A 16,185-nucleotide genomic window follows, 5' to 3' on the forward strand; every position below is an offset into this window, starting at 1 on the left:
TTGTCCCAAGCTCTTATCCTTTGGTAAATAGAAGTTAATATCTGCTGAAACCAAAACCTACTAACATGTCTAATTATATAATAATTGAAAAATTAAGCTAAAATTATTAGTAGTGTAGTCCATTGGGGGTAGCTATTGTCACTTTCATTATTTAGATACAAAGACTCCTCACTTACCTTTATTTTACCTAACTTTTGTCGGGTTCATTCTTAAGTGGAACCTTTCTCAGAAACAGGTTAGAGAAATGAACTGGAGAGAAAACCATAATCTAAATTTTATCATTCCTATGTTAATTTTCCAAGTATCAAAACAGTATCCCACACTGAACCCTTTTAAGAGCTTTTATTTATGGAACAAATTTTGACACTTAACTAGGCTAAGAATTTCAGTATTTTTTATCTTGTACTCTGCTACATTCTAACTACATACTGACTCCCACATTTAGAAATACACTAAGCATTTAGTAGAGCTTCCATGGTGGCTCAGTAGTAAAGAGTCCACCTGTCAAGACAGGAGACAGCAGTTCAATCCCTGGGTCAGGAAGATCCCTGGGAGTAGGAAACCCACTCCAGTAGTCTTCCCTGGAAAACTGCACGGACAGAGGAGCTTTGCAGGCCACAGTCCATGGAGTCACAAAGAGTCTAATACGACTGAGCACGCGTGCATACATACAAGCATTTAGTTAAAATAGAAATGTGTGTTTGTGTGTGTACTTTGGGATGGTCTAGGAGAAGGCAGTGGCACCCCACTCCAGTACTCTTGCCTGGAAAATCCCATGGATGGAGGAGCCTGGAAGGCTGCAGTCCATGTGGTCGCGAAGAGTCAGACACGACTGAGCAACTTCACTTTCCCTTTTCACTTTCATGCACTGGAGAAGGAAATGGCAACCCACTCCAGTGTTCTTGCCTGGAGAATCCCAGGGACGGGTGAGCCTGGTGGGCTGCCGTCTACGGGGTTGCACAGAGTCGGACATAACTGAAGTGACTTAGCAGGTCAAAGCAAACATCTTTTCTCCAGATAGTTGGGCGTTATTTATGTAGCTAACTCTGTACAGTTGAAATATTAATACTTTCATCATTTTTTCATGTGGGCATATTTATATCTCTGTACATTGTGCATAATGCATATATTTACACAGTAATTTAAATGACATGACAGAGATTCTCCAAACTATGCAGACTATTAAAATTGGTCTAATTTCTAGCAAGATGTAGGTATAACATATAATGTACAGTGCATGTTCAATAAGTGATGTTTGCCATTGTCTTGCATTTATTCCTGGATAATTATTTATGGATTTCAGGGAAATTTTCTTAAAATATAACTCTTATTTTGGTATTTTCTTCTTATTTACGTAAGAACCTTTAAAGAATGCATTTTAAAGTATCACCTTAGTGAAATTTACTACCTATTTTCTCAGGTTAGGGTTTAAGTTGTGTGTGTGTGTGTGTGTGTGTGTGTGTGTGTGTGTGTGTGTTTTAATAGAGTTATCTTAGCCCATTATCATTGAAATTTACTAACAAGTCAAGCACCAAAATTAAGAAGAAAGTGAGTCTATTCCAAATGACTGAATCACAGGAAAAAATTAAGAATGTGCTTAAATATTATTTTTTAAAATAAAAATAGAAATGTGTACATCATTAAATAAAATAACAGAATGAAATCATCAAATAATAAATGAGAAACAGTATTTTCAAGATGGCATTGCAGAAAATCTTAGCAGAATTAAGCAGCATGGATGAAAACTTAAAAAAAGTATAAGATGTAGATGATAGAGCGGTAAAGAGAGAGAGAGAGAGATAAATGGGAATGTAGATGAATATATGGATAGGATTGAGGTGGGTGGGTGGATAGACGGATAGAAGGATTTTTTTCCTCACTCTCCTGAACTCTTCTCCTTAACCCCCCAGAGGTTTACTGGCACTATTCACATGCACAGGCACTATTCCTGGGAATATCGGCTCCATAGGAGGTCCCCTAATTTTCAATCCAAAACCTAAAAGAGAAAAAGGGACACTACTAGGATTTACCTTTATATAACTCCTGGTGACAACTTTGATTTCTGTGTGTCCCATTAAACTTCCCTTGCATGGTCAGTGAAGAAATCATCACACACCTCTTGTCAGGAAAGTTTGCAGAACCCACAGAATGTATGGAGAGCAAGCGCTACTTCCAGCAGTTAAGATGAATGCAGCCCTCCTTGGTGGGCCATTTTCTTCAGTGTTTGGTGTTTTGTTTCTACTTGAGCCCTGCCCTCTCTCTGCCTTCAAGAAGCTCCTTCTCTCTTTGACCTGTTGCTGGTTTTTGTTTTTTTTGTGGCAGTGGATGGCAGGTGGACCTCGTGGAGCAAGTGGTCTACCTGCGGGACCGAGTGCACTCACTGGCGCAGGAGGGAGTGCACGGCACCCGCCCCCAAGAATGGAGGCAAGGACTGCGATGGCCTTGTCTTGCAGTCCAAGAACTGCACGGATGGGCTGTGCATGCAGAGTAAGTCTGTCTGAGCAAACCGCAGACACGGGGGAGGTGTGTCTTAACCATTGGATTTATTTGAAGGAAAATTGCATGAATAACAACAAAAATGCACTACTAGAGCTCTCAAAATTGGAAGAAAGAAAAAAAATCTCCCAGAAACCAGAATGAATAATAACTGTGTCCAGTTAACAAATGACATACACACTATTGCTTTCCCATGAGCAAAAAGTGATTTAGTCGTTTCCCTAGAGGGCCTGTCATTGTTTTCAGGGCAGGGAACTGCTGCTCGGTTTTATTAGAGTGCACAAAAGGGCACCCTAAACTCCTCAGAGAGTCACGCAACTTCCGAAAAGTAAGCTATTTACTTCTAATTCATGGCTGTTACTGAACCAGTGTCCATGAAGTTTAGAATAAATGTATAAGGACAAGAAACATTTCTGCTGGTAGATTTACCAGTTTTCAAATGTTTAGTGGGAATACTTCACAAGCCCTTGAAATTTCTGGGTTTGTGTTAAAATTATTATGTTTATCTAAAGGGAATCATGTTTATAAAACATAAATTTTTAAATGGATGTAGAAGATTGGCTCAGGAATATAATAGATGCTATAAGCTAAGTATTCTACATTTTTTATGGCTTTGTTACTTAGATTTTCTTAATGAGATGGTGGTTTGATTTCCATACTTAAAATACTTTCCATACTTACTTACTAAGGAGCCCTTAAATATACAAAATTAACCATCTTTTTTATGGGCATGAATTAAGGTACTAAAAATTGTTCTGAAATCACACCTGTACAGCTGAATGAATGAAACAATGTGCTGTCTTTGGATCTTGGGTAACAGTGGCCAAATGTTGACATTTCTTATAACACAGTACAAATTGCTTGTGGAGTACAAGCGATCAAATGTATTTGTGTGGAAGTATTTGTATTTTTCATTTAAGAATAAGATATTTTCAGCACATTTATGAAATTCTATTTATCTCCCAGAGTCTATGCTTACAGGGACCTTTAAAAAGAAACTTTACTTAAAATACAGATAGATAGGTAATAGCATCGCTGACACAGAATATAAATCTAATGGGCCTCTTATTTTTCTGACCATGGTACATGGTATTCTTTGAGAATAGGCTGAAGCTGAGTGTGAAGCATATTTTCTGGTTGTGATTTGAGGATGTCTACTGCGCCTCTCATACCAGAAACACAGAATGAGAAGAATACAGCTATTTTACTGTTTATATAGAAATACAGAATTTGTTCCTCTAGGTGTTAGTTTGAGTTGAAGATTAAAATGAAAACATACCACACAAGTTGTTTTTAACATTTTTATAATTTAGTAGTAGTCTTTTAGTGTAGAATGAATTAATTCATGTGATTGAAAAGTAACAATATTTGAAGTTTCTCTCTTGCTCACTCCCTTTCTCCCTTTCTCAGTATTATCCTTCAGCTTTGGGTGATTTAATTTCTTCTGCTTCCATTGTGCATATTTTAAAATTCCCAAAGTGACTGATTTAACAAGGAGTACAATGCTACAAGATGGAACATTGGTCCTTTTATTAGTTACGCACAATGACGCATTCTAAATTATAACACGTATCAAAAACAAGCATGAAATACTCTTTTTGAAAAGATGTTCATTTATTTTTAGCTGTGCTGATGCTGGGTCTTGATCGCTGTGTGGGCTACTCTCTAGCTGTGGTGCACAAGCTTCTCCTGGTGGTGACTTCTGTTAGGGAGCACAGCCTATAGGGCTTCATGGTTGTGGCGCATGGGATCAGTAGTTGCGGCTCCCCGGCTCTGGAGCACAGGCTCAGTGGTCGTGGCGCACGGGCGTGGCTGCCCTGTGCGATCTTCCAGGATCAGGGATTGAACCCATGTCTCCTGCGTTGGCAGGCAGATTCTTTACCACTGAGCCACAGAGAAGCCACAGGTATGAAATGTTCAAGCTAAGAATTTCATGATGTAGCATCCCTGTGAAAGTGTTGCTCATTCTGTTGGGTTGTCTCTTTGCGACCCCATGGACTATCACCTGCCAGTTTCCTCTGTCCCTGGAATTCTCCAGGCAAGAATACTGGAGTGGTGAGCCATTCCCTTCTTCAGGGGATCTTCCTGACCCAGGCATCGAACCCAGGTCTCCTGCATTGCAGGCAGATTCTTTACCGTCTGAGCCATCAGGGAAGCCCAGCATCTAGCTTATTTCTTACAGGATTAATACAGTTTTTTTCTAATGATTGGGTATGATGGCATGAGGTGTGTGTATGTATAAATAAGGAAGGGGAATAAGGCTACAAAAGTGGTAATTTGTTGTTTATTTCTTTATCAAGTCTCCTATCAGACTGGAACATTTGGGTGTTTGAATTAAAATCAGATGGTTAAAAAGCTGTTTCCTTTTATAAATCTGATTTGCTGTAGTAACAGTCCCTACTAAGTCAACAAGCTCTTTCCTCCTCCCTCTTGTATCTACTATAGTGCAAAAGATAATTGTAGTTTGTGCTGTTATCAATTTCCTCAGGGATAAAAACCTCAGATACAGTTGTGCTGTATAATTATAGTATTTTACAGTGAAAGTTATAGTTTCTATTTACAGTAAGCTGGGTGTTTCTGGCATAGCAATGCTGACAAAGTCTTTAAAAAAAAAATAACATCCTCATTTTGGAAAACAAAAGGCTTCTAATAGTGAACATACCAAGCTTGTAAGAGGGACAAGTTCTGAATTAAGAAAAAGAATGAGGAAAAAAAAGATAGTTATAAAGCTGCAGTTAATAATTAGAAAATATCATTTAGTGTTTGTTTACATTGAGACTTAGTGTCTTCAATGCATTGATAAATAGCTCTTTATAAGTACTGCAATATTATCTCAAAGCTAGCCTGCTTACCATTGAATTAGGGAGGCAGTGCAACCTCTGAATGTACTAAAAATTGTCTACAGTGATTTGGATATAAATGTAGATACACCGCTAGAAAGGAAGAATTCAGAGTTCCCGATGGATGTCAGTAGAATTCAGAGTTATGTAGATAATGTAGTGTAGTGTATTTTAAAAGCCAGATTGGTACTTAAGAGCAATACAGTGTGAAATATATAGAAAATATTACTATCAATGTTTATTCATTAATTTGTTCAAAATAATCATATTTGAACACATTTCTTTCTTAGCCATTCCCCTCATTATAAGCACCTTTGACTGAAAATATCTAGAAATATTGGATAAAATGTTTAAATTTAAAAGACATATAAACACATTTGGAGTGTGTGAAAGAGAGAGAGGATATCAAGTTCAAAAGAAAGAGAAATCCTCAAGTAACAGAAATGAACTCAGATCTAAAGAGGTATCTATATAAGTGGACACCAGAATAACCAAGAAGAGCATTAGGCATGGATGTAGGTCCTAGGGATTGAGAGTTAGGTTTTTGATTCTGAGGCTGAGTGGAAAGCAAGAAACCTGGATAAAGCTGGGTCTCATAACTGGCTTCCCCTACCATGAAAAATAACTAAAAATTTTTACCCATCAGCCCAGGAAAGCTACAGGAAAACTGATGGTACAGAAAAGACGAAGTCTTCACTTAAATAAAACCGCAGTCCTTTACTTAGTTCTGGGTATGAAGTATAAGACACCATACAGGGAGGAAAATGCAAAGTATGTGTAATTTATATAAGTAGTAAAACTTCTGGAGTACCAGCAGAAGTGAACAGCAAGCCATTTTCAGGAGTTTTTTCCATAACCTAAGTGCATTGGTCTATGATAAAGATAACTCACTCCTGAAAATTAATTTGTGATGCAAGTTTTATATCACCCAAGGGAATAAATAGTTTGCTGCAAGGGAAAGTGGGCAACAATAAATAGGTGTGTCAGTACTTTAATAACACAGACCCCTAGAGCAATCTGAATGAGGCTGTAAAATAAATAACATTAAAAAGGTAAACTTTTAAAAAGGAATATAAGCACAAGTGAAAGAATAGAATATTGTAAAAACGACAGGGATTTAGAGGAAAATCAAATGGAATGTGATTCGTTGAGAGGTTAAAACTCAATGGAAGACTAAAAATCAGATCGGGTCAGAGACAGCTTTTGATAAAATTAAAGAGAAAATTAGTAAACTGGAATGTAGATCTCATGAAACTTTTCAGAAGACATGGAGAAAGGATAAAGTGAGTGATTATATAAAAGGTAGGTTAAAATACAGACTTCCCAGATGAAAAGAATTCAGCTGCCAATGCAGGAGACACAAGAGCCTTAGGTTCAGTCACTGGGTCAGGAAGATACCCTGGAGGAGGAAATGGCAACCCACACCGGTACTCTTGCCTGGAAAAATCCATGGACAGAGGAGCCTGCTCATAGGATTGCAGAGTCAGACACAACTAGGCACATATGTGTGCACACATTCACACACACACCTTAAAACACATGGAATATAGAATGAGAAAGTCCCACAGTTATTACTCAAAAGCCATCCAAACATAGTAGTTGATACTGAAGTATAACATATGAAAGAAAGTGAAAGTCTCTCAGTCGTGTCTGGCTCTTTGCGATCCCATGGACTTTACAGTGCATGGAATTCTCCAGGCGAGAATACTGGAGTGGGTAGCCTCTCCCTTCTCCAGGGGATCTTCCCAACTCAGGAATCAAACCCAGGACTCCCACATTGCAGGCAGATTCTTTACCAGCTGAGCCAAGTATGTATTATACATGAGGTATATCCTCATTAGGGCTTCCCAAGTGGCACTAACGATAAAGAACCTCCCACCAAAGAGACAAAGTTTCTGTCCCTGGGTCGGGGAGATCCCCTGGATGAGGGCATGGCAACCTGTTCCAGTTTTCTTGCCTGGAGAATCCCATGGACAGAGGAGCCTGGTGGGCTACAGTTCAATAGGGTTGCAAAGAGTTGGACATGTCTGATGCAACTTAGCGCACACACACATATTCTCATTGGTCTGAAAAAAGTAGTTCTTACACTGGAGACAATACTTGCAAATTAAGAGCTTATAGGAACTGGTGTTATTTTACTAGAACGTTATTATGTTGTAATTCAAAATCATCAGAGCACTTATCCCAGAAAGAAGCTAGGCATTATTGGTTTATAAGCACATTGTTAATTAGAAAACAAATATTGGAGTTCTTAGGTATGTTAAAAAGTATAGATTGCATTGAGTAAGAAAAGGTAGATGACTTGGAGAAATTTTACTATAGAAAATAACACATGCCTGAACTCTTTGATATAGAAACTTAACATTAACAACAGATTAGACCATTTTTGCTTCATAAAACGACAGAATGCTATATCTTATCCAGAAGGTAATCAAAGTTCTGTAGTGCTGTTTGTCTACGTGTGTTTGCTCAGTCGCTCAGTTGTGTCTGACTCTCTGTGATGCTTAGGACTGTGAAAAAGCCTGTCAGGCTCCATTGTCCATGGAATTTTTCAGGAAAGAATACTGAAGAGAGTTGCCATTTCCTCTTCCAGGAGGTCTTCCCAACCCAGTAGTTGAACTCACATCTCCTGCATTGCAGGTGGATTCTTTAAAAATTTGGCATTGGAGAACAGAATGAAGCAGGGCAAAAGCTAATAGAGTTCTGCCAAGAGAATGCACTGGTCGTGCATTCTCTTCCAACACAAGAGAAGACTCTACACATGGACATCACCAGATGGTCAGCACCAAAATCAGATTGATTATATTCTTTGCAGCCAAAGATGGAGAAGCTCTATACAGTCAGCAAAAACAAGACCGGGAGCTGACTGTGGTTCAGATCATGAACTCCTTATTGCCAAATTCAGACTTAAATTGAAGAAAGTGGAAAAAAACACTAGACCATTCAGGTATGACCTAAATCAAATCCCTTATGACTATACAGTGGAAGTGAGAAATAGATTTAAGGGCCTAGATCTGATAGACAGAGTGCCTGATGAACTATGGACGGAGGTTCATGACATTGTACAAGAGACAGGGATCAAGACCATCTCCAAGAAAAAGAAATGCAAGAAAGCAAAATGGCTGTCTGAGGAGGCCTTACAAATAGCTGTGAAAAACAGAGAAGCAAAAAGCAAAGGAGAAAGGAAAGATATACCCATTTGAATGCAGAGTTGCAAAGAATAGCAAGGAGAGATAAGAAAGGCTTCCTCAGTGATCAATGCAAAGAAATAGAGGAAAACAATAGAACGGGAAAGACTAGAGATCTCTTCAAGAAGATTAGAGATACCAAGGGAACATTTCATGCAAAGATGGGCTCAATAAAGGACAGAAATGGCATGGTACTAACAGAAGCAGAAGATATTAAGAATCAGTGGCAAGAATACACAGAAGAACTGTACAAAAAGATTTTCATGACCAAGTTAATCACGATGGTGTGATCACTAATCTCGAGCCAGACATCCTGGAATGTGAAATCAAGTGGGCCTTAGGAAGCATCACTATGAACAAAGCTAGTGGAGGTGATGGAATTCCAGGTGAGGTATTTCAAATCCTGAAAGATAATACTGTGAAAGTGCTGCACTCAATATGCCAGAAAATTTGGAAAACTCAGCAGTGGCCAGAGGACTGGAAAAGATCAGTTTTCATTCCAATCCCAAAGAAAGGCAATGCCAAACAATGCTCAAAGTACTGCACAATTGCACTCCTCTCACATGCTAGTAAAGTAATGCTCAAAATTCTCCAAGCCAGGCTTCAGCAGTATGTGAACTGCGAACTTCCAGATGTTCAAGCTGGTTTTAGAAAAGGCAGAGGAAGCAGAGATCAAATTGCCAACATTCGCTGGATCATGGAAAAAGCAAGAGAGTTCCATAAAAACATCTATTTCTGCTTTATTGACTATGCCAAAGCCTATGACTGTGTGGATCACAATAAATTGTGGAAAATTCTGAAAGAGATGGGAATACCAGACCACCTGACCTGCCTCTTGAGAAACCTGTATGCAGATCAGGAAGCAACAGTTAGAACTGGACATGGAACAACAGACTGGTTCCAAATAGGAAAAGGAGTACATCAAGGCTGTATATTGTCACTCTAGTTATTTAACTTATGTCAGGAAATTGCCAGGAGAAATATCAATAACTTCAGATATGCAGATGATACCATCCTTATGGCAGAAAGTGAAGAGGAACTAAAGAGCCTCTTGATGAAATTGAAAGAGGAGAGCGAAAAAGTTGGCTTAAAGCTCAACATTCAGAAAGCTGAGATCATGGCATCCGGTCCCATCACTTCATGGCAAATAGATGGGAAAACAGTGGGAACAGTGTCAGACTTTATTCTTATGGGTTCCAAAATCACTGCAGATGGTGACTGCAGCCATGAGATTAAAAGACACCTACTCCTTGGAAAGAAAGTTATGACCAACCTAGATAGCATATTAAAAAGCAGAGACATTATTTTGTCAGTAAAAGCCCATCTAGTCAAAGCTATGGTTTTTCCAGTAGTCGAGTATGGATGTGAGAGTTGGACTGTGAAGAAAGCTGAGCACCAAAGAAATGATGCTTTTGAACTGTGGTGTTGGAGAAGACTCTTGAGAGTCCCTTGGACTGCATGGAGATCCAACCAGTCCATCCTAAAGGAGATCAGTCCTGGATGTTCATTGGAAGGACTGATGTTGAAGCTGAAACTCCAATACTTTGGCCACCTGATGCGAAGAGCTGACTCATTTGAAAAGACCCTGATGCTGGGAAAGATTGAGGGCAGGAGGAGAAGGGGATGACAGAGGATGAGTCGGTTAGATGGCATCACCGACTCAGTGCACGTAGGTTTAGGTAGATTCTGGGAGTTGGTAATGGACAGGGAGGCCTGGAGTGCTGTAGTTCATGGGGTTGCATAAGAGTCGGACTCGACTGAGCAACTGAACTGAAGTTAACTCTTTATCTACTGAGCCATCAGGGAAGCCCTTAGTTGTCTTTCTGTTATCTCTAAGACTGTATGAAGGGCTTCCCTCGTAGCTCAGTTGGTAAAGGATCCACCTGCAATGCAGGAAACCCCAGTTTGATTCCTGGGTCGGGAAGATCTGCTGGAGAAGGGATAGGCTACCCACTCCATTATTCTTGGGCTTCCCTTTTGACTCAGCTGGTAAAGAGTCCACCTGCAATTAGAGAGACCTGGGTTCGATCCCTGCGTTGGGAAGATCCCCTGGAGGAGGGAACAGCTACCCTCTCCAGTGTTCTGGCCTGGAGAATGCCATGGACTCTATAGTCCATCGGGTCACAAAGAGTCAGACACGAATGAGCAACTTTCACTAAGACTATATGAAAGTAGCTTCTGGTTTTGCCACATAGTTTTGAGACAGGATTTATATAAACTGGTTCTGGAGAGAGAGAACACTATAGACCCAGAAGGAAAGAGGTACAAAAGGAAAAAGAAGGCACTTAAGACAGTCTCCAAAAATGTTGAGCCAATAAGCATATTTACCATTTATATTGAAATACACTTGTATCCTGGAGAAGGAAATGTCTACCCACTTCAATATTCTTGCCTAGAGAATTCCATGGACAGAGGCGCCTGGAAGACTACAGTCCATGGGGTCGCAAAGAGTCAGACACGATTGAGCAACTAACGCTATACACAGTTGTATAACCTAGACCTGATAACTTAACTTTTATAACCTTTATAATGATTTGTAGTAAGACCTACTTTGTCAACTTGGCATAAAATGGTTTAATCCATGCTTACCTTTTCCTTTTGAAAATAGCAGTCAAGGGAATATATATGTGACTTGATACAGAAATGGTGCTTTATATATATTTATGAATACACTCAATTAGATTATTACATTGCTGCACCTATTCCTATAGATGTTGGGTTTCAATCCTATTTGAAGATTGAGTCCCACAATGGGATGTGAGAGTTCACACCTGAATTTAGAATTACTCCTCCTTGCTGCAGAAGGTTTATGCCACAGCAGATAAATTAGAAATTGCAATTTACAAACAACTGCCTGGAATTGTGTCTGCATCAGCGGACTTCCTGACTTTGGAAAATTAAAATGTTATGCAGTCTGCAAATTTAGCACTTTCTACTCATTAAAAAATTTACATGTCACCCTGCTCTTCATTAATTCTCACATACAGAGGAAGTGGCAGAACTCTGTGTGTAAACTGTAGTGTGGACCCACTGCATACCAGGGCCCCCAGAATCCCAGGGGGATTTAATGTATTTAATGTGAGGAAATCATTTACTTTGCAAATAGTCTGTTCTTGACTTTAGCACGATATGTTTATAACCACTATGGTAGGCATTTGAGAAGGTGCCAGTCAGTATCCAGTGAAATTCTTGTCAGCACAGCAGTTTGATAGGGAAGTATAATTGTGTCAGACAGTGAGTCTTTATCTGTAGTTTGGAAGATGTTGATGTCATAGCTGTATTTGTATAGTCTTTGATATGCATAGTGTCCCAGCTGGCGAATAAATATTCTGTCCATGGACTGGCTGCCAAACACACTGCTCTGCTTTCGCTGGTATAATGAATGTGGTTTACTTTTGCTTTTTTCCTTTCTGGTAAAACATTTTCCTGCTTCTGAAAGTAGGGATGTGGTTAGGAACTTTAGCCCACAGAAACCTGATGGAAACCTATGGTGGCCTGAGCAGGTTGGTGTGAGAGGACAAGTGCAAGGTCTTCAGCTTCAAGGATGCAAGGGAAACTCCAAGGGGATGGAGAAAGTTACCACCTTTCACAACTGCAGCAAAGCACGGACTTCTTCAGGTCTACAGAGGGGCAGGGCCTATGCTTTTGAGTGTTTCTTTTTGCCTAAAAATCCAGCAGGTAGGGTGATGAACGCTAGAAATTGGCCTCTTTACTTCAGGACTTTTCATTACTTTTTCTATCAGCTGTCTTTAACTACTATGGATTGCATTATCACTGCATTTGGATTTAATAACATCCTTTTTCTGAGGGTGCGTATTGGATAGAAAATACCAATTGACAACTCGGGCAGCTGATTTAGGAGTCTGATTTTGCTCAACTGTTTAGTTGAATTTCGGATATTTATTCATCACCTTCTGTGGGTCATGAGATAAGGCTTCTATATCTGAGATTTTCATTCCCTGCTATTCATTTCAGAGGGGCGTGGTTGTCAGCTTTAGGAACAGGCTGTGGATCGGTTAGTGAAGCGTGGCAGACGGTCCTGGGAAGACTGGAGCACAAATTACCTCGGCAATTTAGATAACTGACATCAGCGATAAGCAAATGTTCTTTTCAATTTTTGTTGTCATGTCCTAGGATTTATATATTCATTTATTTGGAGTTCCTTAAGCTCCTGTCAATAAATAAACCCTCAGAAGAGTGGTAAATTATAATAAATGACCATGAGTGTCTTTGACAGACCTGACCTTTGACATCATTAGTGCAGTCTTGATGGGGTGGCTAGATAAGAGCCAACCTAAAAGGGAAAAAAAAAAAATCTGGACATGTTTATTTAGAATGGTCCTTGAGGTTTTTAATAAGAATATTTGCATCAGAAGAAATGAAATTGGAATGAGAGAAATCAGATATGTTGGCTTAGTGTAAGGTCACTGGCAGAAAGAAAGACCCAGGCAACCAGATTGAGAAGAGCATAAAATCCATGGAGAACAGAGATTCTTCTAACGCTTGGATCGTAAAAATGAGGACAAATCTTCTGAAGTGATCTGTTGTGCTTCAGATAGATAAATTTGCTAAAACTGATCAAAAGCTTAATGATTTAAAAAACTTGGACTTTTACACAACTCAATGCTTTTATAAACTAGAATTGCTATGTCATACTCATAACTTATATACTATTCCCCATGTGAGCTGTGAACTATATCTCAATAATTATTTAATCCTAACCATATCATAAAATCTGTTTATTAAGCTTGTAAGTGTAGGTCCATACTGAAATGAAATATTTATTAAGGTCCATACTGAAATATAATGAGTAACCTTGAAGGCAAGCAGGAACGCCTTTAAAGGTGTTCCTTTAAAACGCCACCTGTCTCCCTTTGGCAACAAACTTGATAACTAAAGAAACAGTTAATTCCAAGACATCTATTGATATATACTTTCCTTTTATGCCTTCCTTAAATCTGGCTCAATGGTTCACAAACTTTGGAGAATGTAAAAATTATTGTATCATATATGTGTATATTTCTATATGTTTAGTTTAAAGGAGTTACAGATATAATTTTATTCACTTTCTACCTAAGGCCCTGACATTAGTTGCTTCTAAATCCAATCTACTATGTTAGATGTGGTGAAACTGAAGCAAAATTGACCTGTGTTCAATTTAATAAAACTCAAAAAGTACAGAAAATAATCTTACAAACAGAAATTCTGATATTCCCCTGATAATAGCTCTAACTGGGAAAGGAAGAAACTGAGGCATAAAATTGAAACAGCTCACCCAGTGCCCACAGGTTAGTGTGAGAGACAGTATATAAACCCACATCTGTCTAATTTTGAAATAAACCTTTTTCCATATGGTCTCTTGGAGACAGAAAGCAAGAATTGTCAGCTTTTGTTGTTTTAAAATGTGATTTTCTTCTTATGTGAAGTATTCCTCAAGTTTTTTATGTTTATCCCTTTTTTTCTGTTATCAAAAATGTTGGCATCATTTTTTGAGAGAAACAATGTTCTCTTTTAAATATTTAAATTTATGGTAGGTTCTATGCCAAATACAATGTGATTATCAAACATTAACACCTGCATTATGCTAGCATAGCTCTCCAGTTACCTTAGAGTAAAGATGTCCAAATTTGGAGAATGTCTTTGCTTATCCTACACTTTAAACAAAAGACACTATTTGGATGTTGTTTTCTTTAAGGGTGAAAATCTCTGTTTTAACTTTCTCATGACTGTCAGTGATAACATTTCAAATGGAGAGGTATTTTCTAGTCTCAATAATTAGCATTACTTCATTGAATAACTGAACTGCAAATTAAGCCATGAACATATCAAGCCCTTTTCTATGATTTCCTTGTCTATCCTCATTTAAATCTAGTCATCAGACAGTACATATAAAAATGACAGGTATGTAGCCTAAGATTTGGAATCTGCCTCTGGCTTTAATGTTTCACCAATTTTGTGATGTTAGACAAGTCCCTTCATCAGTCTATGCTCTGACTCCTGGGTCTGTGAGTACAAAGGGGTTAGAAGAAGAAATTCAAATCAATGATCTATTTTCACTCTAACATCCTGGGGGTTTGCACGTTAGTAAGGGCATAGACTTGGTTCTCAGCAATATATACCTGGCTATTGATGCTCAGAACTTAAATTTCTCACAGCAGCTTATTTGCTTGATAACTTTTCTATTAGAATACTTTTTGCTTTAAAGTTTGTATTATCTTTTAAAAACTTAATCATAAAATCATGATCATTTTGACTGTTGTCTGTTATTCATATCTCTTAAAAATTTAAAAAGACTAGAAATATCAATGCAGTTGCTGTTGATTGGGGAAATGAAGATTTATGTATTATAGTTCCTGGTGGTGTTCCCAGAAGATTTCCTAACTATAAACGCACTAAATAGGCTATGTTCGGGCTTATTATTGCACAGTTACGAGCCATGCACTTAAGGATAACTTGATATTACTCACTGCTGTATAACACTGAGGAAAGTTCATTTGCCTTTTTAGGACATTTGTGCATGGGCTCTCATTATATAACAGTTGGACATCAGCTGAAAAATATGGGTAAATCCCATCTATAGTCTGAAGGATGACTTAGTGAAAATTAGAAAAAGTCGTTCCTTCCTCAAGTCATTTAGCCACCATCCACCAGAACATTGTTATATGAGCAGTCCAGATCCTCAGTCGACAGGACTGTGAATGGGGCCTCCCAAAACTGAACAGTGCAATACTTGCGCACTGTCAGCTTTTCTCACAGAAGGGCAGAAACCCAATTTGCCTGTCAGAAACTTTCCTTCACTTTGAAATACCATTTCCCATGTTGGGAACTGATTTTCCTCCTCTGAAAAAAAGTTGAGCTAGATATTCTCTTAGATGAATGTTTTGAGTAGTTATGACCTAGCTTCCTAGCGTAAGAAGCATTTCACTAACCTTTTAAGAGCAGCCCACTGCTGCTCTGTATTCCTTCTATCGGTCCATGGGAGGTGGTTTTGAAAGGCGTTGTCAGTGGAGGTTCATTTTGTTCCAGTTAGTTCTTCTATGACTTGACTGCTTCTCCCATTGCAGGACATTCAGTGCCCTTGGCCCTCACCCACTAAATGCCGACAAACAACTGCCTAATCATTAGGACAAGCGAAAAACACCTCCTCGACCCTGCTTCCAGTAGAAAATCATTTTAGCATCAAGTTGCTCTCTGGTCTTGGGAATTTGTTTCTGAAACTTGCTACTAAAGCCTGGCTTGGAAAGATCCCCTGGAGAAGGGCATGGCAACTCATTCCAGTATTCATGTCTGGAGACTCCCATGGATAGAGGAGCCTGGCAGGCTGCAGTCCATAGGGTCGCAAAGAGTCAGACATGACTGAAGCAACTTCATGCACTCGCGCAACGCATGAACACTTTATAAATCTCACTTATCCTTTCCACAACTACATGGAAGTGCATATTCATAGTCCCTTTCACAGATTAAGAAGCTGATGCTTAGAGGAATGAGGGAGTTTGACCAAGCTCTCATAGTTAAGAAATTGACAGGGCCAGGATTCCAACTGAAGAACATGAGACTGTAAAACTCAGTTTCACTGCTTTGGCCAACAGCCGAGGTGATTTTTCAACTGACTTGCCTTTCAAGTAGTAAGAAAGTGAACTGAAATCCCTACCTTATAAACC

The 16,185-nt window shown here is 38.9% G+C and overlaps 1 protein-coding gene across 2 annotated transcripts in view; it reads left to right on the plus strand.

Annotated features, from left to right (window-relative positions):
* The window catches only part of UNC5C (unc-5 netrin receptor C), a 422,011-nt gene that overhangs the window by 352,588 nt on the left and 53,238 nt on the right, over nt 1-16,185 (plus strand). For both annotated transcript variants that reach the window (XM_042251227.2, XM_042251228.2), the window contains exon 7: nt 2,323-2,487. In XM_042251227.2, coding sequence (XP_042107161.1) covers nt 2,323-2,487 — 165 coding nt within the window. The remainder of the gene's footprint in view (nt 1-2,322; nt 2,488-16,185) is intronic.

This window comes from Ovis aries, chromosome 6 (assembly GCF_016772045.2).
Source record: "Ovis aries strain OAR_USU_Benz2616 breed Rambouillet chromosome 6, ARS-UI_Ramb_v3.0, whole genome shotgun sequence".
Taxonomy (NCBI): Eukaryota; Metazoa; Chordata; class Mammalia; order Artiodactyla; family Bovidae; genus Ovis; species Ovis aries.